Source organism: Pholcus phalangioides, unplaced genomic scaffold (genome assembly GCF_987345545.1).
Source record: "Pholcus phalangioides strain wild (caught in Gottingen) unplaced genomic scaffold, Ppha-v1.0 ptg000015l_1, whole genome shotgun sequence".
NCBI classification, from domain to species: Eukaryota; Metazoa; Arthropoda; class Arachnida; order Araneae; family Pholcidae; genus Pholcus; species Pholcus phalangioides.
In genome coordinates this window covers 60,479,750-60,507,048 of record NW_028301608.1, presented here as the reverse complement: position 1 = coordinate 60,507,048, position 27,299 = coordinate 60,479,750, and the positions used below count along the sequence as shown (strand labels likewise).

The window sequence follows — 27,299 nt, the reverse complement described above, 5'->3', positions numbered from 1 at the left end:
GATGATGATTGTGGTTTTTCTGGAATTAAATCCTTAGAAAAGAGCGTTCAAAAAGATTCGATTGAACTGTGCCCATAACAGGCAAAACTTTGCCTTTTATACCCGGGACGAAAAATAGGCGGGTGAGAAGAAAACGAAAAAAAAAAAAAAAAAATTAAAATTTTAATTAGCACCACGTGCATATATACGCTTCTTTTCTTTACTGATCTTGTGGTGTCAGAGGCGGCGAAAGCTTACAGGACAAGGTCAAGTCTTGACCCCCTGAAATAGAGAAAGTCTTACCCCTAGAGTCCTGAAAGCTTCTTTTCTTTTTACTTATTTTGTGACACGATACAGTTTAACGAGGACACATTTTGGGAGGGGTCGGAACGATTTACACAAGATCGTATCGAAAACGGGACTATATTCTTGATTTTTGTTCTTCTTATGTAAGAATCCCCCCCGAATGCCGATACATTGATATCAGAGCTTATGCCACGCCCTTCATATACATATAAGTGCTGCTACTGATGGTGAAATTTTAGAGGCGGGAGGTTTCCAGGTCAGACAGGCTACTTGGTGAGAATGACGCAAAAACGAGGTATATAACTACCAGAGTTCGAGTTCAAGGCGAGGATTGTCTGGACAATATTGACCCTAGAGGCTGAATAATTTCTAAAAATGTCAATATGGATAATTAGACGAATTTATCGATACGATTATATAGGGTGTTATGATATATGGCTAATAAAATTTAGTTAGGTGTCATATTGTCTCGATCGGTCACTACTGACCACGATGTTGTTTATCGCGTGAAAAGAGAATAGCCATTCATCATCCGTCGAGGCTGATCATTATCAAGTTTGAATTCAATGTCATCAAGGGGGAAAATGAAAAGGCAATTACAAAATATTGAATCTTCCAAAATATGACCTCGATATTGTTTGATTTTCATTTAGCAATGCTACTAGTCATTATTATCGACCATTTATCAGAAAATTAGTAATTAAAACATGCAAATTAATAATACAGTTTCAAGACAATGCAATGAAACATGTTATTCGGAATACTATGGATCGATGTTGGGCCACTAACAGCTGTTTAAGAGGGATTTTGAAGAAATTTCGTTTGGCTTTCATATTGTATTGATTATAAGTATGGCGAGGATTGCGATGACTGCATATTCCACTGTTTTTACGTGATTGAGAATATTTTAATGATTTTAAGGCATTACTTTTTTCTGCATGAGAAATAATATTTTTCCTTGCCATCCCATACTGAAAGACTTGTACAAGGTCGAGATAATAAAAAAAAGAAAAGATCTAAGTATTCAGAACTAATTCTCCTAGAGATTAAAGCAGATTAAAGCAGTTGAATGCCGTTTTAACGAACACCGTTCTATCGAAAATCTCGTTGTAAAACGAACACTTTTCTAATCCCTCCAGATAAGTTTTCATAGGAACAATACAAAAACCTGGAATTCTTCTATAACGAAATTTCGTTACAGCGAAATGATTTCTCCGGTATCTTGGAGTTCGTTATAACGGGATTCGAGTATGTTATAAAGTTTTTCCCTCCTGTGGGATATGCTTTTAGGTAGAAAACTTTCAGTTTGGTACAGAAATCAAAATAATTGGAAAAAAAAAGCTATGTTACTGATTCTATGAGAGGCCTACACATTTGGCAGTTATTTGATAAGTTTAAGAATTTCAGTTCAAGCTACAACTGATGATTAAAATAGTTTTAACAGCATTCATATTCCTCATCATTACAACATTAAAAAAATGAACTTTATTAAAAAATTAACTTTATCGGAAATGTGGAAGAGGGAAATTTTTAGGTCTCTTTTTTTCGTTTTATAGAGTATATTTTTAGTTTCTGAGGGAATAAATACATTTTTTATGGAGCACTTTCAAGCAGCTTTTCGACCACAAAAATCCTAACCCTACTTATAAGCGATACGACATGCCTTTATATGCCTTATAATGTCCCAAGCTATGGTATACGTATAGCTAGAGGTACGTGACTTGCCATTAAGGGGCTCACGAAAAACAATCAGAAAAGTGAAAAAAGTAATGTAATAATAAGTGTAACGTATAATTTTAGACAAAATATGCAAGAAGATATATACTTCATGCGCATTTATAGAAACACTTATCGGGTTATTCTGGGGTATAAAAACTACATAGATATTTCTAGGGCAAAGGTTCTTTTGTATTCCACGGACTCTGCGCCATAAAGACTAAGGCCATAGACCCCATCATAGAATAATATCCAGGTCATAAAGTATACAAACAAATCAATTGTTTTCTCATTCAAGCTCACGAACCTCCCGAAATCTCTATAAAGACCTCCAAGAGATCTGAGGATCCTTGGTTAAGAACCAACTGTTTTAGGTAAATGCTTTCTACACATTTCTAGGACAATGTAAGCTTTATATGCAATCAACGAATGCATGCCATCTACGTTTTTCTAGGGGGTACTCAACGGCGCATGCCGTTTGAGCATTACTAGAGGTAGGTAAAAATATTGTGTGTCAGTAATTGCATACTTATTCATTATGCGTATTCCTCGAAGTTCATCTGGAATAATAAATACTGTACACATGCTTTCAATTGTACAAAGAAAATTCACTAAAATTTTGTTTCTTTCTTTGTATTTTATTATGGGACATAATGAGATCATAATAATAGCTGAGATCAATATTTCTGTTTCATAAATTACATTATTGATTGGCACTGATTGTATTAAGACATGTAAAGCATTATAAACATATAAATATTATCATGATTATGTCACTCTCCGCTATCCCTACGTGTATAAACATTATTCTTAACACAGTTTTCACCGCAATACGATTTCGAATACTTCGAAGTGATTTTGTTTGTTCGAGAAAATACATATTTAAAAATTTCTAAATGTCCTTAAAACTACCAAATCAAAAATTAAACTACCAAAATTCTTATATAAATCATACGAGTAATATTTTTTTATTTACTCATTCAAATATATGAAAGAAATGCCTTTCGAAATTCGAAGGCTTTTGTGTGTGACGATGCAAACAACTATGTTCTCATTCAAGAACTAAAGTCCGCTGGTATTCGAGGTCTATATTAAATTGGCTCACCTCATATTTATCTAATAGGGAACAGATAGTCAAAATGTAGGATAATTTGAGTGATTATGTCCATTTAATAGAGGTTTTTATTTACTCCCCAATATACATTCCCACTAGGGACGTATTGGGACCCATATTGTGTCCTTCGCTTTTTCTGATATTTATTAATGATTTATGAAATTTGGAATTTTGTGGTTCTATGATCACTTATGCCGATGATTCTGTATTAATGTATTCATATGATGGTCTTGACAGTCCTATTAAATACGATTTGATGCTAATTCAAAAATAGCTCTATACTAATGATTTAAAACAAAATACGTTAATTTTAATCTTATGCAAACTCTTTTCACTTTTGTTTGTAATTTGCAACCTCATTGTAATTCTGATTCAATTCAAGTAAATAGTATTAAATACTTAAGAGAAATATGATCAAAAATGAAAAAAAAAATTGCACAAAAAAGTAAAAAAAAAGAAAGAAAGAAAGAAAGAAATACGCATATAATTAAAAGCACTGAACCTAAACACTAAGAGAAAAGAAAAATATGATGTAAAACTAAAAGATATGCGCAATAAATGAAGAAAATATGTTTTAGAACGGAAAAAATATGCATTTAAAGGTGCAAAAATACGCATTTAGAACTGCAAAAATATGCATTTAGACCTACAAAAATATGCATTTAGAACTGCAGAAATATGTATTTAGAACTGCAGAAATATGTATTTAGAACTGCAGATATACGCATTTAAAACTACGCAACAAAAAACTTTAAAATGCCTTTAAAAATGTCTGAAAATAGTCATTTGTAAATACCAAAAAATGTGCATTTGTAAATACCAAAAAATGTGCATTTAAAATGCCAAAAATATTCATTTGAAAATGCCTAAAAATATGCTTTGCCTAAACATATACCTTAAAATGAACGATACTCTAAGGTAAAAGATTTTATTCAAAAAAATTAGAGATGTTATTAATTTGAAGATTTTCAGAAAGATAAAAATAGTCTTGCAATCTCATTAGTACAATGCCATAAATAGAAAAAAAAAAAACGCTTTCTTATTCTAAAATTTCGATGACTTTATGCATATGCAGCAACTATAAAAACACTAAAATATTCAATCGCATATGCATTTGCATATAATCCGGCCAACAGACCAAAAAAACCGAGACAAAAACTGCAAAGCAGATTAAAAAGCAAAAAATAGTAATTGAAACGATGGTTGAAAATTGCGATATATATATCTTTTAATTAATTAATTCCTCGTTATGGCAGAGTTCAACCTTGGATTAAAGAGAACGAGAATGACAACGGTATTGCTCTCACTTCAAAGGCCACTACCGGTCGACTAGACTGGGCTAGTGTAACGTGTTGCTCAATTCTGTTACTGACCTACTTGTTATAATTAAAAGCGAAAGGACGACGAATGGACAAGGCCAAATCAAACAAATTTCATTATTCACTTGAATATATTTAAATATGAAACACTCTTTCTCTCTCTCATATTCGTGGCGTTTCATAAATGTGTAGGTTTGCTTCCATCATAACTGAATATCCGCTGTTGTTCTAAGAGGAACTTGTAGCCGGCTTCAATTAGACGTAACCTAATTAACATCCTTTTCTAAAGACCGGTTAGCAAAGGGATGCTAATAATGCAATGGTCGATATCACGTGATTAAAACAATCTAATTAATTTAAGGAGTTGCTGTCATTTCGTGCTGCCATCTAGTTCCTTGAAAAGGAAGCCTCGATATTACTCAAAATATTCTCGACATTTCTTGAGAAGTATTTCGTTAATTGAAGGAGCTATTTTGAAAAGGGAGCCGAAATGCACTTTTTAATGGTTTATGAATCTTTGAGAAAAGCTCTGTCAGAATATACAGCCGGGATTATTTATGGTAAAAATGGCAATGTAAAGTTAGTCGTTTCTGTCAAAAAGGAACATATCTACCTTTTTCACACTTCGGTATTTTTCATCTCTCGATATCGGACACCCATGGGAGGAACCGAAAATTTTATCCACTAACAAGGGGTTTCCGTTAATGGATGGAAAGCTACATTGAGTTTCGTAGATGTAATTCAAAATTGTGTCCGTCAGTGGAGGCACCCACTAAAGCGGGGATCCCACGATTCGTGGTTCGCGACGCAGGGTAAGATAATTGAGGTGACTCAACGGTACACGTAGCCTATCCAATAATCATATCCCCCACATCCTGGAGTAGGGCCATAGGCTGGGATCTTTTGCGGGCCCCCGGACCAGACTTTCACGGGCCCTCTTATGATGGATTTACAGCGTGAAAAAACAAAAAATAATGAAAATCGTCCCTGGCCCCAGGGCTAGAGCCTTGTCAGTCCACCCCTTGGGGGGGTCATGCCAATAATGTACGTGTGGGGAACTCTTTCACCTGCTTCTCGCTTGCACCTGCCTAGTCCAGCAAGCGACAAAAGATAAGGACACTCACACTCAGGGATGGTAACTCGTGGGAAATTTCCCATATTCGTGGGAAAAATTGGGAAAAATCCACCCAAGTGGGAAATTTCTTAGCAATTGTGGGAAATTTTGAGAGTTCATCAAACAAAAGAATTTAAAAAAAAAATAAAAAAATTAATGCAGTGCAATACATTTCTATTGTAAAATTCTTGATTACGTATATCCCCCGCTAGATGGCAGCACATTTTTCTGAATGCGTGGGAAAAATTTAGTCAAAAGGGAAATTTTTGAGGGAAATTTTGCTAGAAGAGGTTACCTAAGGTTTCTAGAATACAGAATATAGATGGAGGTTACCATCACTGCTCACACTCACTCTCTTAACTGTCTCGAGACCAGTCGGTCGCATGAACCAGTTCGTCATTATAACATATTTAAAAATGTATTATATATAATGTATTTAAAAATGTTTAATATTTCTGTGAAATAAATTGTATTAAATTTCAACTTCAAAGTACGCAATCAAAAATGCGTAATAATTAAAGTAAAAGATAATAAAATTCTTTGTCAAGATCCGAGGTCGTCTTCGGGGCTCGGGGAAGCAATAATTTTTATGGCTTTCAATACAAAGGCCACGAAACGGGAGAAACATCTAGCCAACAACAGGGAACGTCAGACATTTCGAAATGGATAGAAAACTAAGACTGCTCGTTTGCATTGCTGCGTATTATGCAAGGGCGTAGCCGGGGGGGGGGGGGACTTGGGGGTCTGGTCCCCCCCCCCCGAAATGTGAGAAAATGACCGAAAAAAGGGAAAAAGATGGCCAAATCCATTGTTCTGTCACTTTGGTCCCCCCCCCCGAAATGAAAGTGGTCCCCCCCCCGAACGAAATTTCTGGCTACGCCCCTGGTATTATGCCCTTGTATGCGGTGAAGAATTAGAACGTGTTTTTCCTCTTGGTTATGTAGACATTGTGAAGAAATGATGCCATTTTTCCATAAGCAAACCACTCGGGTTTGAACACTTGGTTCGCAGCAGCACCCGTCCCTTTGCTTTTTTTTCACTTTCCAAGCAAGTTTTCGGTAGGTTTTTCCATAAGCATTTATCTTTTTTTCTTCAAATCATCCACTGAAATGTCAAAACTTAAACTACTTTGGATTATTTTCACGCGTCGTACACTTTAAACCTGTCCTTATGATCGTCGTTTCTGGGATCCCATATGATGGGTTATTCTTCGTACGTACAGATCCAAAAACTCGAAAATTACATCATTGCTCCACTGCATGTTTTATACACGACAATAAATATGTACTGATCTAAGTAAAACTGGTCCGCACGGTCACCTGACAAAAGTATAAGTGCAACTAAAAATATGGGTAAAAAGTTCCAAACAAGAAATAAGGTGCCAAAAAAAGAGGCGATGATAAAAGACATTGTCCTACAGAACCTATTAGTTCCTGCCTGAATTTTTTTCTCCCCACCAAGCGTCTTCCTTTGAAATTTCCAAAAAGTACGGGATTTTCCTCACTCCGGCTGCGGTTGCCGATAGCATTTTGCGGTTTATGTCCAACAAAGACTCTTTATTATCTTTTACTTTAATTATCTTACCCTGCGTCGTGAACCACGAATCGTTGGATCCCCGCTTAGGGGCCGTTCAAGTATTGCGTAAGCAAATTTTTAGCCATTTTTGACCCCCCCCCCCTCTTCCCGCTTGTCAGCAAAAGTCAGCAAAACTCTGACCCACTCCCCCCCGTCAGCAAAATTTCGTCATCACTGTCCCCAACCTCTTAACGCATATTGGGGGGATCAGATACGTACGTGGGAAGGGGGGGGGGCATAGGGGGCTCTTGCAGCTCTCTCCAGACGAATTTTTTTTTTTAATTCAAAAAACATTAATTTCTTTTAAAATTAGAATTTTGAAAGGAAATACCTTTATATGTGTTATTATAACCGATTTCTGTTAATTTCAATGCTATTTGAAAGGTAAGAACTCAACTCAAAATTTCTCTTTAAAAAATTCATTGCGACCCACCCTTTAAGCCATATATGGCAAACCCTTGACCCGCGGACCAAATGTGGTCCTGAAGGTTATCTGATGTGGCTTGTCCCCCTCAAACCTAATTTTGTAAAAATTAACTAAGTGACACATTTACGGATCGCTTAAATGACCAGTGGCACAATTCCAGAGCATTTAAGTGGCCCGTTTTCAGATCACTGAAATAGGCCTCCACGATCACTTTCACATTCAAAGATCACCTAAGTAACCCGCGAAACAGTTATAGAAAACTTAAACGATCCGTGGCACATTTAGAGATCCCTTGAGTGACATGTGGCACAGTTTTAGAGCACTTAAGTGGCCCCCAGTGTGGTTCTACATTGCTCAAATTACGCACGAAACATTCCCAGATTACTTAAGTGCTCCGTGGTATAACTACGGATCACTTGAGTGATGCGTGGCACAGCTCCAGAGCATTTAAGCGGCCCGGAAACATTTCCAGAGCACTTGAAGGATCCGTGAAACATTTAGAGATCATTAAAGTGGCTCTGTAGGGGACTTGTCAATAGGTAGAATGTTAGTTCAGGTGCCCAATAACTATCGAAAGGTTTTTTTCCCCGTTTTTGGCGCACCGAATAAGATGTCATTAAGAATATTTCATATCTTCTTAAAGGTTGGTTGATGACGTAAGCATCATCCAATCCCCCCCTTCCCCCCTTGTTATCAAATGACAGCAAATCGGAAACCCCTCCCCCATCGATGCTGACGTAATACTTGAATAACCCCTTAACAGGAGTGTCCGTTATGTGAGGTTCCACTGTAGAATGATATTATATTAATCTTATATCAATGACAAGAGAGCAGTGTTAGAGGTACCTTCCTGGGCTAGTTAAAAACTTCTGGAATCAAATACCCATGGTGATTAGATGTGGGGCATAGAAATTGCCAATTCTGAGCCCGATCTTTCTTTTCCGCAAAACGATGATACAGGCACAAGCAAGGAATTTCTTTCCCTGAATATTCTCAGGGAAAATGGATTACTCGCTGACGTCACGAGCAGCATGCGGAGGCCTTCTATCTCTAGGAGGTGCTGATATGATCGAAGTGTCCGAAATTTTCAACGGGTTGGATAGGATGGACCACACGAATTATTAATACACCGTCAATCGACTGCTTTGATAAGGGGACACCATTATCGATTGGTAAGGGACAATTATAGGTTTGGTGTAGCAGGAAATGTTTCTCTAACAGGATCTTCAATAAATGGAATAGCGTACCAACGGGAGTCGTGAGTTCTAACCCAACTGACACGTTCAAAAAGAAATACAATAAACATGTCGGGGTAAATCGAGAAGCTATCCATACTCAGATAAGACAATCATAAATATTTTTTATGCGCATTGTATAATATATTTTATCATACATAAATCGTTTTTAGTTTTTATAGGCCTAATTGAATTTTTAATTGGTTTGCTGTATTTTAGAAATATATGACATTCATATTTGTTATGGGCATCTTTTTTCTCAGAGACCTCGTTGAGCATTTTGCCTGTTGTGGCGTCGTATTAGTATTACGGCCCCTTACGATTGTACGGAGGCCCTGTAAGTTAGCAAAACTCTAAAGCTATTCAAAAAACGCAAATCTAGCGTTCAGGGACCTTCCTGTAATCGTGATTGCGGGGGGGGGGGGGGGGGGTGGGAATGCTGTAAAGCCCGAAGTACCAACTAAAAGCCGGAAAAAACCTATCTGGACCGCAAATGGTTAAATTCAAGCTCAACAAACATGATAACCTTGGAATTACACAAGGAGAAAGTGCATTGATGTAAACTACGAGTTTTCAAAAAGTAGTGTGTAAGAGGTTGCGTGACTATAAGGGTTAAGCGTAATGTGTTAATGAGTAACTAATGCAAATCGAGCTTCTGCAACTACTACTACTACTACAGTATTAAAAAAACGTACATGCACCTCGTGCACATTCCTCTGCGGAATCTCTAACGAATGTGTGTATGGTCCTAAAGTATTCATGTCGCCAGAGTTGTGCTTGTTTCGTGTTATTGCTGGTGATACATGACATCCATATTTTTATGGGCATCTTTTTATCAGCCACCTCGTTGGGCATTTTGCCTGTTGTGGCGTTGTATTTGTATTTGGTGCCACCCTTCATATTTATAAATTAAGATGGTAAATGATTGAATTTTTATACTATGTGAGTTTATGCTACTTATAGACTGTTATACAATATAAAATTTCTTAATGAAACCGCAAAAACCCATGGAAAATCTGTGTAAAATATTCGATAAACTTATCATCTAATCTGAGGATGATCGAACATTTATTCAAATTCATAATGAGCGAACATTTTAATTTAAATGAGAGGAAAGAATCGATCTCGTACCTGTGCAATTTCATAAGATAAAATGATTTTCAATGAAACATACACGTACAACGGCGAAAAAAAAAAGAAATACTTTATTTTACAAACATCCACAAATGGGAATGAAATAACATATAAATACGCAATCTCTTTTTTATAAGACGTGTGAGCATTTATATATAAAAAAAATCCCCTTCCAACAACATTTCACCTTGAGCTGAAGAAGAAATTATACAACAGGAAGATTTTTGAAGAAACCATCAGAGAAGAATTTTTTCACCCATTTTTTTGTACACAAGGATTCGAAGAAAACAACAGATTCATTTTTCCCCCAAAAGACACACAGAAACACATTTACTTTGTCGTATCGTTTTGCCCCAATTTGGTGAGTTCTACTGTCCACTTCTAGATTTATCATCGAAGTCATCTGATAGGAAAAACAGAGAAGAAACATTTTAAGAATCAAATAAAACCAATTATAGATGCATAAAACAACACATAAACATTGGAAATTCATTTGAAGAAAATGATAAAAGACAGGGATTTAAGTCTAGCTTTGAAAATAAATTGGAATTACGCTAATTTTATTAACCCTTTATTTGGCAAGTGTTGCTCTCAAGCATAACGTGATTCTCTTAATTTTTTAAATAAAGCCATAGTTTCGACGTCGATGTTTCAAAGAAACTCCTTCAAAAGATTCGATTTTTACTTGTGAACTGTTAATGAAGTTTCTATAATTACCAGTGGAATGGCTGGCTCCAAGGCACACGCCTCCTATTTCTTGACAAGCAAAGCAAGAACGATTTTCGACACTTGCATTTTGGAGGGAAATACCATGTGTTTAGGCTACCATATTGCTGTGCATTCTTCATCAAGCATAGAAAGTAAGTTGGCAAACAGTAAATGACATTTTCCTACCATTCAAATCTACGTAAATCATATAAATACAGTGTATTCCCCCTTAAGTGCATCATCCTATATTTTTTTAAATATTGACAATAATTTTGTTTTGTCATGTAATTCGGTACCCCACATTAGCTTAATATAACACCTCAAAAACTTTCTCTTCTGGATATCTTAATGCTTGTCAATTAAAGGGTTAAATAATTCAAGTTTTACTTTATCAGATCTTGATTTAAACCAGTGTTTTCCAAAGTGGACAATATCGCCCCCTGGTGGCGATGGAAGGGTCCAGAGAGGCGATACTAGCTATGGGTATAACATAGGGTCCTATGGGTTCGCTTGAGTTGGGGTGCGATGAGAGAAAAAATTTCTGGAGGGGGCGATGGAACAAAAGAGTTTGTGACACTGTGATTTAAACGTGTCAAATAATGGTCTTAATCAAAGCAACGATGGCTTTTGATTAAGACCAGTTCTATAATTTGGAAATTGATTAAAAAAATGATTATTTTTTTAAGTTTCAAATTGACTTTCCTTTGCTCTATATTGCTCTAATATTCAAACATACAATTATGCCTATAAATACGATCGGACCGTCAAACCGAGGGATACCCAGGCCACGTTACCACCTAACAATATCCTCTCATTGTCCTCACGGACTGGGTACCTCTGGCACTTTATTAATGAAAAATACATACTTTACAAAATATATTCTAGTCATAACAAGTATAAATCATAATCTAAGTACCAAATCGAGTTCCAAGATCATAAATAAAACAGCAGTTTATTCCCTATTTTTCCTATGTGTATCTGCGGATTCAATTCCCCTATTTTATAGTAGTTTCTATGACGGTGATAGGAAAGATTGTACTTTTATTTGAAAAATTTTCAATTTAAATTTTTTTTGACGTTCTAAATGCTCAGTCACTCAAAGGGTTGTTTGTCTTTCTCAAAAATTGCAAATAGTTTGTCAACTTCAAAAACTATTACTCTTTATACCTTCGTGTGAACTTTGGAAAATCCCCCTTTCCACCAATTTCGTTAATATTTAAACTAACATTTCTATCGATTTTAACCCCCCTTCCCCATTCTCTTGTGTAGGCCAATCAGTATTGCAGGAATAAATATGTGGAAGCAGAATTCGATATTATCTGCAAAATTATATTCCAATTTCTTTTGTCTTTCAAATTATTTTTCATCAAAAGTCGATATTAACCGATTTTAAATTTTAATACGTTCTATATGCTCTACATGCAAAACATACCATGATAATTTTATGTCCTGTCATACCGGTTGCGTTTGATTACTCCTATCAGCCCAAATGCATAGGCTTTGTAAGATGAATTCTCATTTTTAATCATTAGAAATGTTTTTCTTAAATGTCAAGCATCCAACTGGAAATAAAAATTCATTCCATTGACAAGGACCGGTATCTTTTTTACCACCCCCCCCTATAATTTTGAACTTGAAAAGAGTAAACGCAGAACATGTCCAGCAGCACCCGGGGCAACACACCCTCCTCCCTCTCCCTCCATCCACCCTCCCCTAGTTACAGACCTGTCAATATCTTATAACATGTACATTTGTGTATAAATTGATAATAATCATCTTTCTGGTTTGCAGATAAAAGGAAAAACTTGGTAGAAGTTTTTGGAGGGATCGGTCTTGTGGTGACATCTGTTGATAGATCGCACGATGCGCCCAGGGGCACACATTTGGTTACTGATCGAACTAGAAAAATTGGAATCACTAATCTAGAGCATTACCGAGGGAATTAAACATGATAAACCCACTGACTGGGTCGGCATTTATCATTTTTTTCTACAAAAACTACCAGGAAGCTCTGGTATAATAATGAACGTAGGTGTTTTTTAAGCTCGTCAAAAAAAAAAACATAAACAAAAAAACAACAAAAAAAAACCATACCACAACCCTACAGAAAACCTCCAGACGGAGTTGTATAAGTCAAAGGGAAACGCCTCGCGAAATCTTATTCTATTAGCTAACCCTATACGGTTTGATTGAACGATTAAAGGTAATTAATATTTTCGCCGAGTAATGTCGATTATTGTTTTACGATGCCTCATCCCGATAAGAGGTTATCAATCTCTCGAAAACTAGTTGATAATCCGGAAAAGGCCTGACGAATTTAGAGGTTGACGCCCTGAGGTTTTTATTCTAATGAAATAGGTGTAGCGTCATGTGGAGCAACAGAGATCTTTTTTTTTCTTTTTTGTTGCTTTCATCGATTCCCACAGTTGAAGAGATTAACCAAAGTAAACGATTTGGGATATTAACACTCGCACCATCCATCGTTAGTTTAATCTTACACGTACGTTGGTCTCGGAGCACTGTGGTATAAGTTATGTCTTAATTACGGAGAATTAATGTGCATGCTGTCGAAGGATGGATGTATTGAGAGCACAAACCGGCTGCATCGAAGTATTCAGACTCAGCTGGAGGGTGGGAAGAGTTCCCGAAGATAAATTTGACATGGGATGTTTTGCTTTTTAATCTCGAAGATTTTATTGAGAATTTTCTATTTGGAAATTGATATCGATTTTCTCTTCTTTGGGGGGTGGCAGTACAAGTACCATATTTTCCCGAGTATAATCCGTAAATTGTTCGTTAAAAAACATCGGAATTTCCTAGTGCGGACTATAAAAGGTGATGCTTTAACCCTTCAGACCCTGCATGCACACTCTAATGCGTGGGGGTTGTTTTCTCTCGCTGTTGAATTTTTTCTTTTGACCTCGGGGAGACAACTTGAAGGAGCCCCGACTTAAACTTAAAGGATTGTGTAAGTTTTGAGTTAGAATTACGGTGATATGAAACTTGGGGGATTTCAACCAAGAGACAGCCCTCAAAGTTGAGCTTTTAGGAACTCAAGTTGTACTCAAAGTTGATTTGTTACAGAAAATTTAGCAATAAAATTATGGAAAAAATTTGATGCGAAGATGAACATACCTTGCATCATTATGGCTGAAAAAATCTGAATTAGGTGAATTATTTCTTTTCCTATAAAGTTCCAAAATTTGACACGAAATTGAAAACTTGGAAAAAAAAATAAAGATATGCTGAGATATTTATATTTTTTTATGTATTTTTGGAGCATCAAAAATGCAAAAACATCTCGAAGCATTCAAGATGGGAGACCTGCCTTGAAAATTTCACGCAAGACTCCGAACATTCAAAAGAAAAATGAATGCTCAGGTCTGAAAGGGTTAATTGGCTTGGCCGCGCATTACTGACGAACCGTTGATCTTAGAGGCATACTTTCAAGTAGAAAAAATATCCAAATAACGTGTTAGTCTCAGATACGTATATTTATTAAAGTAAAAATTAACTTTAAATTTTTTTCCCTGTCTCTCGTGAGACTAAAAAAAAAAAAATATTCCATGTTTTTAAGGGCCGTATTCACCGACATGGTTTAAACTGTAGTCAGAATTTTTGGATAAGAGATAAATGTAGATTAGTTAAAAACCTGAATTCAACCAATCCGTGTCGATCTCTCATAAAAAAATTGTGACTGATGTTTAAACCACGTCGGTGAATACCACCCTAAGGGTAATACTAATTAAGATATTTGAATTTAAAAAAATCTGAAAAAAAGGGGAAAGAGCAGCATGATGAGTTTGTTCGTCAGTTTGCGCTATTCTTTCTGTCAGTTTCAGCGATTTTAAATTCCGATATCTCAGCGGATATAGGAGTTAAAAAACATGCAATATTTTTTGTCGGCCCCAGGAGGGACAGCGCAACAACTTTCTAACTGAATTCATCAGGACAGGGTGACCAAATAAAAAGTTATATATTTTTTAATTTTAATAATTATACAATCCCTTGCAATATGAATGGTGAATCCGAAAAAAGTCTACACACACATAATAAATTTCTAATTGGAAGCATAGCTATAGAGAGGATCAACGGTAAGCCACTAATTTACGGCCAAGGGACTTGACACATCACCTTGTTACTGCTGCATCTTATTTGTGACCTTTCCCCTTGAGAAGAGGGATAGAAATAGATATTGTATTGAAAAATTAATTTTGTAAAAAATATTTTATAAAACATTTATAGATTACTAGATGTAGAAAGAAATATTAGCATTTTTTCTGCAAAAAAACCTGTCCTATTTTTTAAAATTTCATTATTTATGAATGAAATTTATATTTTTAGATTATATGCCACTGCGAACTATACGATAGTATTTTATCAAATTAGCGATATTCGCATGCGGGTTATTCGAAACTTATACATAGTAAATTTCACTGTCCTTTTTATTTCACTGTGGAAATCTGTGAAGATAAAAGCAAGAGATTTTGTTTAGTTTTCTGACTAATGAGCATGATTATGTATATTGGTGGCATTGCTACCTATATTTTCAATCAACAGCTTTCCGAATGATATATGTCCGGTTTTTTTTTATTTTTGAAATATGGTAACTCTATATATAATGGAATGGTGAACTTACTACTCCATTCATGACCACGAGACTAGCACTATTCTTCCCGATGCGTTTAGTAGTGAGGCTGTTGTTCAACTTCCATCTTGACGTCGGCTGGGTCCTGGTTGTCAGTTCCTGGCTCGTTCGTCTTCACATTGGCCCTGAATCCTGTGTCTTTGCTAGCTTCGTATTCAACGTGGCGGTAGATTCCGTCTTCTTTCCTGAATCCATAGACACCTTTTACGTTTCCGAGTTCGTCACCGGCTTCCTTCCTGTAATGTTCGGTACCTTCGTCATCCTTGGTTTCGAATCCAAACTCGTACGGTTTGGGTTCGGAGGGCTGAAATAGATTTGATTATATCAGTCAGCAACTATAGAATAGAGAAACAACCGGTACTCGTTAGTAATGGGCAAGAAAAAACAAAGTTATGTGAAAACTAGATGATGCAGTCAATAAATGTTACTTTTGCACCTTTCTAACTCGCTATTTTAGAGAATTGAAATTATATGTTACTAATATTGGTCTAAATATTGTAAATTTTAAATTCACTTACGAAATGATCTTCTTCTGCTCTGTAGTTACCACTTGGATCGCTGCCTTCACTGTGGTAATGAGTACCGGATGACAAAGATCCAGAGTGTACAGGAGTTGCCGCACGGCCATATACAGTTCCGGAACCACGCCCCGCGTTTCCATGAGCATTCAGAAGTCCCTCTTTCACTAGTTCCGGTTCTTCGACGTGGCCGATTCCATGTGCTGATGCTCCATTGGTATAAGCGGGGGATCCGTACGAGTGTCCCCTGGAATGGCTGGAAGAAGGGTACTTTGCACCGTATTCTCCCAGGTTGGATCCATCTCCGTAACCGTAACCGCTAACGTAAGATCCACTAGCTGGCCCGTGGTAGGCACTTGGTGCTGATCCGATACCCGAGTGGCTGCTTGCTGCATTTAGTCCGTATGAAGGAGGATGGCTGCTTGAAGATTGTGCTTTGTGTCCACCACTGTAGGAACTGGATTTCGGCCCGTGTGACCCGTAGCTACCCCTATCTCCCCCATTGTAAACATTGCTGTGGGGAATTCCACCAAGCCCTAATGAACCATATCCATTTCCGGCTCCATATTTTCCCCCATAAGGTTGATCATGTCCACTTTTACCGTATCTTGAAGCTGCCAAGCTGTTAGGACCATGAGAATTGTATTTACTTCCCCCAAGTCCATGACCTGCTCCATGACTGCCTGCCCCATTGTATTTGCCATAAGCAGATGCGCTATTCGAAGGGCCGTACCCAGAAGATGAAGAACCATCGTAAGCGCTTCCGACCAGTGGTCTTGTTTCGTAATTTGAAGGTCCAGCATGAGCACTCTGTCCATATGAAGGGGCGCTCACAGAAGAGGGTCCATGTCCAGATGATGACAGTCCATGATATCCTCCCTGATGAGAAGACGGTTGAACATTTCCGTATGCACCGCTTCCTGATCCGATTCCCGCATGAGGTGCCAAGGCAGACGAGGAAGAATGACCACTGTAACCATTCGGACCATGAGCACCATGTCCAGAAGCACTTCCGGAATAAGGACCATAACCTGAAGAGGAAGGCAGACCTTTGTGACCACTTGAACCACTGCCGTATGGATTTCCGGAGTATGGACCATGACCTGAGGAAGATGATAAGTCACTGTAACCACCTGGAGCATGAGCTGAAGCTAGAGGTCCAGCCGCTGAATGACCGTGAGTACCGTACGAACCCAAGGAAGATCCAGTACCTGCTGAAGGTCCATGTCCTAGTGAAGATGAAACTCCATGGTAACTCCCAGAGTGTGGACCGGCACCAGTGCTTTTGATAGGAGCTGCACCGTGTCCACCGTGGAGATAACCTCCGCTTACTGCAGCTGGCCTGTATCCAGCTGATGCTGATGAACCACCGTATTTACCATCAGAAGATGGTGCACTTCCGCCATAGCTACCGTAAGAGGGAGCGTGAGAAGATCCATATTCAGCCGGAGAAGGTTTCGGGCTGTAACTACTTGAGGCTCCGTGAGCACCGCTGCCATAACCTCCTTTGACACCACTTGGCCGATACCTGTCATGTCCTTCCGAATAAGAAGGACCTCCCATTCCATGAATATACCCATTGTAAGAAGGTTTCGGTCCATATCCTAAAATATCACCCGATTTCTGGTGGCCACCCTTCACCCCCGAAGATATTGGCTTAGGAGAGGCTTTTACCGGATATCCTCCGAAGCCTGAAGCTAAGGAACCAGCGCCATGACCGTGAGATGCCGATATTCCATCAGCGCCCAAAGCACTACCATACGCCACGTTTGGAACGGATTTACCACCCTTCACACCCGATGGTCTTGATTTCGGCTGGGGTTTTGTAGGATAACCTCCGTATCCCGAACTTACTGATCCGCTTCCTAAACCTCTTGATGAAGATGCTTTCTCAGCGCCAAGGGCGTCACTTACTGATACTAAGGGAGTGGATTTTGGTTGGACGTAACCACCGGACGGTTTGTAGCCACTAACTCTGTCGTAACCACCGGTTCTGTAAGGGATTTTCTTGGACCTTGGGCGAGATGCAGAGGATGGTTTTCTGCCAGCACTTATTCCTTTGACACCTTTCGCACTTCCGATGTCTTCATCATCATCACCACCTAGATAGCTCGTTGATTTCGGTGCTTGCCTCTGACCGTACCCACCAATATCCAGGTAGCCGTCAGCAGAAATGTCGTCAGAGTCTTCATCAACAGATTTCTGTTCCAAAGCCGCTGATTTTGCCTTTATTCCATTGCCCGGTTTGTTTGGATAATCTGCAGATGATCCACCATAGCTAACACCGGGTTTGCCAAAACCGCTCTTAAACCGTTGGTTAACTGGCTCGTACTCTGGTTCGTCTTCGTCTTCACCTTGCAGAGAACTTTCGAGTTTGTCCTGTTCGCACTTCGGTTTGGAGTATTTGTCGCTACCGTATGATACGACTCCGTCGTCTTGGGATATAAGATCGTCGTCGTCTTCATAACTGCTCAGGGATCCGTACTTCGGGTATCCATCCCCGTAAGCGGCAACGACTAGCGCTGCCAAGAGGATAACCTGTTAAATAAATGTGAAAAAAAACTTGAAAAAAAGAGGTAACATTTTCTCTAATCGAAGCTTTGAACAATAAATAATATATAAGCGAATTATGACATAAATCCATTTTCATCCATAACTGGAATGATCAGAGAATGATGAATGATTCTCATCAACGAGAGTAATACAATTAGCTTTTCATTGTTTTTTACAGTACGTAAGAAAGCCATTTCTTTATTGGTGAGTGTTGATATACGGGATATACGAAAACTGACTGAGAGAAAGAGAGGGAGGGAGAGGGAATCATCAAGAATTAAAAACTATAATTGTTAATTCTTGATGATGGTAATAATGATGATAATTGTAGAAGATTCTTGTGATTGAAGGATGAATAAAAATATCGCATTTCTCTGGAGAAGCACTGTCCTATCATATGCCCTCAGCGAGGAAGAAAATTATGTGGGGTTACCACAATCAATATACCTTCAAACAGTAAGACATTTCGTTTTCGATTTGCTTTCTTTCAATCACAATAAAAATATTTATTTGAAAATATTTGTCAAATGGTAGAGTAGATATTTCTGTTATAATCTTGAATATTTTTCTGGATCAATTATTTATTCATTTTTTACGTAAAACAACTTTTGTATCCCGTCAGAGTAAGCACCACGAACTCTAAAATTACGTTATCCAAAACACAGGCACTACAGTGTCAATTGCGAAAATCGCATGGTAAACGGCATTAAGAAATAGAAATAATAGATTTGCGGTATTAACATCTATTGGTAGTCTTATAGGCGGTGGACCAACTTCGGGGAATGCATGGATTCGAAACACGGTTCGTTGGTGATACATTGCCTACCACCCAATCTACATTATCTAAACTCAATGATGTATTATGAAGAAAATTATAGATTAATTATTCATTGAATGACAATTGTTATGCCACTGACGCAAAATATATTAATGCAAATAAATTGAAAATAAGTCCATTGATTTTATACGCATATAAATTTGAATATTTCAATCACTATTTCTAAACAGCATGAAAATGATCACCATCGCTTATAAAGTTTACTTTCAATAAAAAAATATGAAACTAATACGCTATATATAAAAAAGTTAGCCATTAAATTTGGTAATACAAAAAATAGTTTGAAGTTATAAGAATTTTGAGTAAAGATGAAATATACATACGTTTGAGGTACAATGGAATGGTAGGAGAACTTATTTTTGAAATAAAGGAAGTAAAGGATATTTAAGTAAAAAAAACCCGTTTTCCCCCTTCATTCTCTACATTTTCATAGTGCTGAAATGAAAAGTATTTTACATTAAACAGAATATTTTTTATTGTTTTTAATTTTAATGTTGTTTTAATGGAAAGTATACTAAAAAAATTTAATCACGAGTTTTTTTGGTTGATGTCTCTAATATTGATGATCAGAAAGGGAAAATAAAAGGAAGAAATTAGGAAAATCAATCCAATTTTTTTAATTTTGCTGCTAAAAGGTTAAATATTGAGCTTATAGTCTTACCAATTTACTAATAATAACTTACTTATTTTAATATTTGAATAGAGTGTACGTTAAAGAAAAATATTTAACTTGATTCTCTTAGCAAAAAAATTGAATTTACAAAATTCCGAAAGAGAAGCAACAAACATATATTTGTGTTATCTTCCAAAAAAGAGAATTTCTTAACCCTGTCATTATTAAAAAGAATTCACTTGGGAATTACTGTAGTTTTCTCACTAAGATGATAAATTATTCTTTTGTGAAAAATACAATTGCACTTTTTGATACTGTTAGCATTCAGGAAAATATTTTACATTGAACTTTCATCGTTAAACTTTTAAATATGATTGAGAATTACAAATTTTAAATTAAGTGAGAGGCAGAAAATATTTGCTTTATTTGATTTATTTTTATATTATTGACGAATTAATGAATTCCGAACATTGAAATTTTAAACTCAATTATTAAAGAGTATATGAATGGATATCACGCATGAAATTATAGAAGAAGAATATTAGAAAAAATCAAACCCAACTTCACAAAAAAGTATTTCCAATAAAATAATCCAAACGTCATTCAATCAATCAATACCTTGTACATCACGGGTGATTTTAGTCCAATGTTATGGGGTCTCGTATCAAACGAATATCCGAAATACTTTTACGACCGAGCACTTTTTCTCACGAGATCTTACGTTGTTGTCTCCTGTTTTGCTTATGAATCTGCCTTTTTATATAAAGGTAACAGTTTATTAAACTATTTCCAGATAATTATACCATATTGAGACATCTTTTTTTCCCCGCTCCCTCTTGTTCTTTCCTTTTCCATTTCTATAGTTTTGTTTTTTACCTTAACAGTTAACGGCCAAGTAAGTGCCTCGGAGGAGTTACTGAGGATATTAAGAACTGACCGGCGGCGAAATATTCCACGAAATAGCAAAATCGATGCAAAGGAGAACCAAGTAATAATATATATTCGAATACGAAGAAAAAAATGTATCGCAATCCTATAAATCTCACAGAAGGGTTGCTACATTCGTGTGTTTGCCCTCGTTTGGCTAATAAAAAAACCTATCTTTTTTTTTATCTTCTCATCACCACTATATACGATATATCTATCATATTTACTAACGTTAGGATGATGTTATCGATATGATAAATTGCTAATGCGATATTTCCAGGAATGCATTCGTAAATAGCTAATTAAATTGAAGGACTTCCCTTAATATTATACTCAAAATAAAATTTTGATTTTATTTGGTGACAATGAAATAAGAATGTGATTGGTATTCATAATGACTTACGTTTATTAATGAACGCGAGAGTGTTTTTACTGTAATGACCAAAACTCACGCATGAGTTTTTATTATTAGAAAATTATTGCAAAAAATGTTTTCTTTTTAGGGCAATGTTAAATTAGACAATACACACAAAAAGGAAAGTGTTAACTGAGAAATTTTTATTAATGATATTAATTGAAAATGCTGATTAAAAATAGAGTTAGTTGAAAAAGATGCTAATGAAACCGTAGCATAACATTTGCTCAAGGAATATAAAAAAAATGTACCTTTGTATAAATATTGTGCAAAAACTTAGCTTAAACTGAGATGCTTAATTCAGATGTCTGAGATGTTTCGAACTAAATATAGATAAGCTAATGGAAATGGGAAACATCGAAATAAATTTAAAGAACCGAAATAACCTGTATCTATTTAGGCGTGAAAAAGTTAAAGCGTAGAAAAATGTTAACTAGAAAAGAGTCTCTCTCATATCTTTTAACATAATCAAAAAACTTCAAAAACTTTTTCTCTGGTAGAAATATCATTAAAAATATTATGTTACCATTGATTTATTTAAAATTTGATAGATATTTTGAATGCATGTGCAATGCTATGCTCACTGCTAACTTTTCGCAAATTTTAAAACATTAACCCTCAAAAATGCTCATTTTTTTTAATTGTTTTCATTGCATTGAAAGAAGGAAAAAAAAAAATCCATTATTAATTGCACTGCTTATACAGGGTCTTATTGAAGATGTAAAAAGCCTCAGAAATCACATATAACATAAATTCACTGAAGTAATATTACTTTTCAAACCTATAACATGATTATGTATATTCTGTAGTTTGATTCAAACTACAGTAAGAAAAAAAATTCGAGTTGCAAACTTAAGTCAAAAATTATAAATGCAAACAAAACGTTTTAACAAATCAGCAAAACCACAGATTTCACAGAAGCCACAAATACTCTGCAACAACCTAAGAGTTGTCGTTAATTGGGGCACCTACCAACAAATTCAAAATATAAAATGGAAAGAATAAGACCTCATCTCATGTGCATGGGAAATTCTGAATTTTTGTCTTCAAACTGGCTGCAGTAATGAATGTTTAAAGCAAAGCAGATGCAACTCATCGTTATTTAAAATTGAAAAAAATTAAATAATTTTTTTTTATTAAACAAGTAGGTATTTTTGAATGGGAGCTTAATTAATTTGCCTTATTTGATGAAGTAAACCGTTTGCTTTATTTTGATCTAATTTTTATTACATTGATGTCATGGCATTTTAATATGCGTGAAAGTCATAACAATACATTTTTTCCCTTAATGTTTAAAAATTTGCAAAAAACCAAGTATTAGAGATGTGTAAATATTGTGTTGGAATAGCAATCTCTAAAAATATTTGTACCAAATTTGAAGTAAATCAATGGTTGAATAATATTTTAAAGTGGCTATAATACCCGGCGCTGTCCGGTTTTCCCCCATATACGAAATAACGTGTAGAACTGACACGCCATTCATGTTACAAGGGGTTGTGTAGTTATTAAAATTAAAAAAAAAATTTATGCGCACACCCTGGCCTCAAGAACCTAATTACAAAGTTGTTGCTCTATTTCACTTGTGTGTACTGAGCCCAACAAAAAAAATTCACATTTCTAAGGGGAGACTTTTGAATTTAAAACCTGGAGAAAATGTTGGAAAGAAACACACAAGTGACAGAAAGAAGCGTTGTCCGTTAGTTCAAGCGGTTCTTTTCCACATTTTCTCGGATTTTTGAATTGAAATATCTAGCGAATGTTGCACTTGGAAACGTGGTATTTTTTTTTTGGCCTCAAGAGAGACAAGACAGGGCAAAAACATTTTAATTAAGTTTTTGAGAACAGGGTGTCCGTATAAAATGTTATTTTTTACATCTTAATAGCTAAACAATTACTTGCAACATGAATGACGTATCTGAGTACTACATGTTATTTGGTTACTTTTTCTAATTGGTTTATTGCTCTAAGATCAACGGTCCACCAGTAAAATGCGACAAGGGGAATCATGGAATCATCCTGTATAATTTTCTAAATTTTCTTTAAATAAATATTTTTCCGCAATTTTCATTTTGATCAATATTTAATGTTTTTCTATTTTTCCATTTCTCCTAAAAACCTAAATTATCATCATTTAATACAAATCGAAGAAATTGAACTTGGCGGAAAATGAATAATAGAGTTGTTACTCGAACCAAAAAAGTCGGAATCAAATGCAACCCTTCTCTCTTATGACTTCTGTTGTTTCTTTTTTTTTTTAACTTTTATCTCTTTCTCTCTCGATTCAATTATTTTTTTCCCCTTTCTCTTTTCTTTGTACATTGTCTTGAAACTTCCTGGCGACCAAAACACAGAGATCGTTCGCCACACCCAGAGCCTAAGGTACAATGAGATTTCACAGAAAGTGAGAGTTCTCTCTCTCAGCGTTTTCGTGATCGAAAAAACACGTGCTCAGTCATGAGCAGGTACAAGAGGGCGGAAATTCTAAATCTACACCGATGTTAGCGAAACACACACACACACACACACACATTATGTTGTGCTCGACCGAAAGAGTTCTAGGTTAAAAGACGTGCGAGGCAATAAATACGCAAATTTTTCTCGAGATTGACAAATACCGCAATTATTGTCAGAAACATTTCTTCAACTTGTACGTGACTGGCATTATCTATCGGGTGAAAATTAGCTTAATGGAGTATCTCGAGAAACATAAACTTAGTTATTATTTTTCCACGAAAACAACGGTCTCGCCCAAGTCTAATTCAATTTGATTCACTTCCATTAATAAACTTTTTTCTTCTTCTCCCCGAATATGTCTAGAAAAAATTACGATTCCAAATAATGATAATAAAAAAATGACAACGTATTTAATTTAAATGTAATTCACTCCCAATCAATCAATTTATATTTCTGAATGCATATTTGAAATGGGAACATAATAATTAGCATTTGATTATGAGTTGATTAAGATCGTTATTGGGCGACGAACATTTCTTTTTCTTCTTCTTCAGTCTTTATTGAAGATCATTGTGGTTTGAGATAGACTTGCCTAAGCGATTTCTCTGGTCAATCGATGTCTGGGATTGGCACGCGATGGTCCCAATAGATTGGCAATTGCTTTTCTCGTGCCGAGAGTTAATCGATATCGACATTATACTCTACACTTCCATTTAATGCTCTTCGAGTTGAAATTATGTTCGAGTCTAGTCCAACTTCTTTATGTAAATGATCCTAAAGTCAATTATGTCCGTTCACCATCACACGCTTTGTCAGTAGATTTATCTGATTTGTAAAAGGGGTTCTTATTAGACTGCACAAGAACGTACGAGTACTCAAACATGACTTCTTACTGAATCATGGCATATCATTAGGAAATGTACTACAAAAGTAATTACAATGACTCTTAGAGGAATAATCATGTTATTTCAAAACAAAAACCATACCCTTCCTCCTTTATTTTACCACGGAACTCCCGTTGAGAAGATTTACCAGCTCCATAAATATGCAATGAAATGTTATGATAAAAATTATTCGAAACCGGACTGTTCCATAGCGTTGATTTGTTAAATACGATAATGATATCCCTGAATAAATGGTTTTGAAATATCATTAGGAACTTAGAGAAGCAACACCTTGAACTCCTGTTGTTTTGAAAAAGTAGTTCTTTAAGATAATATTAAAAACATTAGTAATGGGTGGAGCTTTGTGATAAAAAAGTTCTTATTGTGTTTCGTAGGGGTACGGGCAAGCGCTGAAATTTTCCCTTTTACAAAATCTTTTGAATAATTCAGGGTGTGTCATCAAAAGATTGTTGAGATATATAATCAACACTGTAAACGACATTGCGTAAACAAAGGATAACTACTTGAACCCGAAGTTTATTGCTTTCAAAAAGAAAAGGTGATAATATTTCAGAAATTCAAATGTTTGCCTACCTCCCGTAAAAAGGGGATTCTCAATCTCTTTAGCGTTGTGGAACGCTTAAAATGATATCCGTGTTCTGAAGAACCCCCCCCCCCCTCATTTCGAAAAAATACTCTTGATTTATTAGAACTATTCATTTGCCTTATTAATTCTCACCGATTCCTTAATGATTTTTTTTCGAGAAATTCCGATTAGAGAAACGCAACTGTAGAAGGAAGCGAATTTATTAAGGTAGCATCAGTTTGGGGAATTTTTTTCGTCGGCGGATCTCAATGGGTATTTTAATTTTTTTTAGTGAATTTTGGGAAATTTCAAAGAAATTACCGGATTCCGCCGAGTATATTCTGAGGATTGGACGCGCTAAACATACACATCTTCCTTTTAAATCCCTATTATTTGCAACTTTTTTTTTTCTGTGTGGTTGGAATAAAAATACCGTATTTTCCTGCAGAATAATGCCGTAATAATCTGCAGATGTGAATTCGATATTTTTAAAAAAAGTTTCTTCGTAAGATCCGCGGTGGCTTATAATCCGCATGTGAGCATTTCAACCATCAGTAATGAAATTTTAAGGAATGGAAGGGTGATGGGTCATGTTTTTATAGAGAAAAGATTCCGATTTTTCTACTCAAATATTTCTACGCTATCTACAGATCTTTAAAAATATATATATTTTATAAATTGATTTTTAAAATACTTATTTCTATTTCAACCCCCTCAGAAAAAAGCTACAAATATAAGACACAGCAGTATATAATTCGAACTAAGAAATTTCAATTTTTTTTTCAACGTACATTTGAGAGAAAGACTCAGGAAAAGACCGTAAACATATTGTTAAAAAAATTTATGAAGATTCAAAGGTGCGTACGTGTTCTTTCTTGTTGGGAATAAAATATTAGATGTTTGTGACAGAGAATGAAAGAGTAAGGACTGGGGAGTACATAATTTTTGTATTTACGAAATACAGTAGATGCGATAAATGTGAAATTGGCCACTTTGACGGATAAATCACGACTAATTTTGTTTTTTTACTACGAAATCTTTAAAATGCTGCCCTTTTTAACACGAAAATGTGTCGTAATTTTGCTGACACTTGAATTCTAGCTCATGAAATACGAGTTCAGTTGACTTCCGTTCCTGAGTTCTGTCCGAAATTATGGAACTAACCGAAATTTTCGAAGTATCAAACTATCCGCGTACGTTTTGTGCAGGAAAATAGTTTACTTCTCATTAACGCCAAAGCCAATGTGCCATTTTTGCAAAAATACCGAGAAAAATTTGACAAATGGGATTGGTGCAATTTATGAAGAGGAAAATATTATGCTGAAGAGACAGCTGCAAATAAAGCAGTTTAAATGAAAATCCAACCTGACAAATGAAGCCTTTTAGCATTTCATTAATTTGTACATCTGAAGTCACGACAACACCCAGGAAAATACTGTAAAAATATTGTTAAAAATAATTTATGAAGATTTAAAGTTGCGTTTGTACTTTTTTTTGCTATGAATAAAATAGTAACTCTTTGTGCCAGAGAATAAAAGAGTAACGACTGGCTGATTTTTATACTCATCGAGAGGTTGGTGCGCTAACCCCTCGTTGGGAGACTCCCTGCGGTCATGTCGCCGTTTCTGTTGTACCCCTGTGTCAGGAAAGTTTTCTGACTAGGACGAACCGGACATCGAACTCGTGACACCTCTAAACATCATTTGGTACTTTAGGCGAGTATCTTATCGACCTGGGCTACCGCACCCCTAAAGGCATTCATAAATTATATTCAGTATTAGGCAATGTGAAAAGGAATAAATATTTTTCTCACCTAAGCTCACAGACCTACCCCCTGAAATCTCTCCAAGGAGTCCTGGTTAAGAACCTTGGGCTAGTGGTGAGATAGATAGTCATAAAGACTACTAAAATACTAACTTTCAACTAAGTACACTCTACTCTAACACTTAGCCACGTAATTAAACTTGAAAAAAGTGTCATTAGTTTACTTCATTTTTGCGAATAAATGCGAAATTTCTGATTTGAATTTTTTTTTTTTTTTGCGAAATTTTGCTTTTTCATGCACGAAATTTACTAATTAGAAATGACTGACGGTGGTCATCAGTTGAAAATTTATAACGGTTACAAGAATATAATAAGAATTGGGGAGGGGGATGCCTAAGAATAAATCATTTTTAGGAAATCCATTACAAAAAGATCAGAGGGTTAGTATGAATCATTTTTTAAAATGATTATA

General features: G+C 35.9%; 1 protein-coding gene across 1 annotated transcript; it reads right to left on the bottom strand.

The window, feature by feature from the left end:
• Positions 1–10,012: 10,012 nt before the first annotated feature.
• LOC149076379 (uncharacterized) lies at positions 10,013–20,529 on the bottom strand. The gene is made up of 4 exons (XM_089245537.1): positions 20,416–20,529; positions 15,794–18,331; positions 15,267–15,579; positions 10,013–10,322 (listed from the first exon to the last, which is right to left on the bottom strand). Exons 1-3 carry the CDS (start codon positions 20,422–20,424, stop codon positions 15,313–15,315), a joined length of 2,814 nt encoding a protein of 937 aa, XP_089101663.1. The 5' UTR covers positions 20,425–20,529; the 3' UTR covers positions 10,013–10,322; positions 15,267–15,312.
• Between the last annotated feature and the right edge of the window lie 6,770 nt (positions 20,530–27,299).

Excerpts from the sequence above, each read along its gene's own strand:
- LOC149076379 (XM_089245537.1), bottom strand. Across the intron at positions 15,580-15,793 it reads GAGCAGAAGAAGATCATTTC|CCCTCCGAACCCAAACCGTA; the intron begins GTAAGTGAATTT and ends AATCTATTTCAG.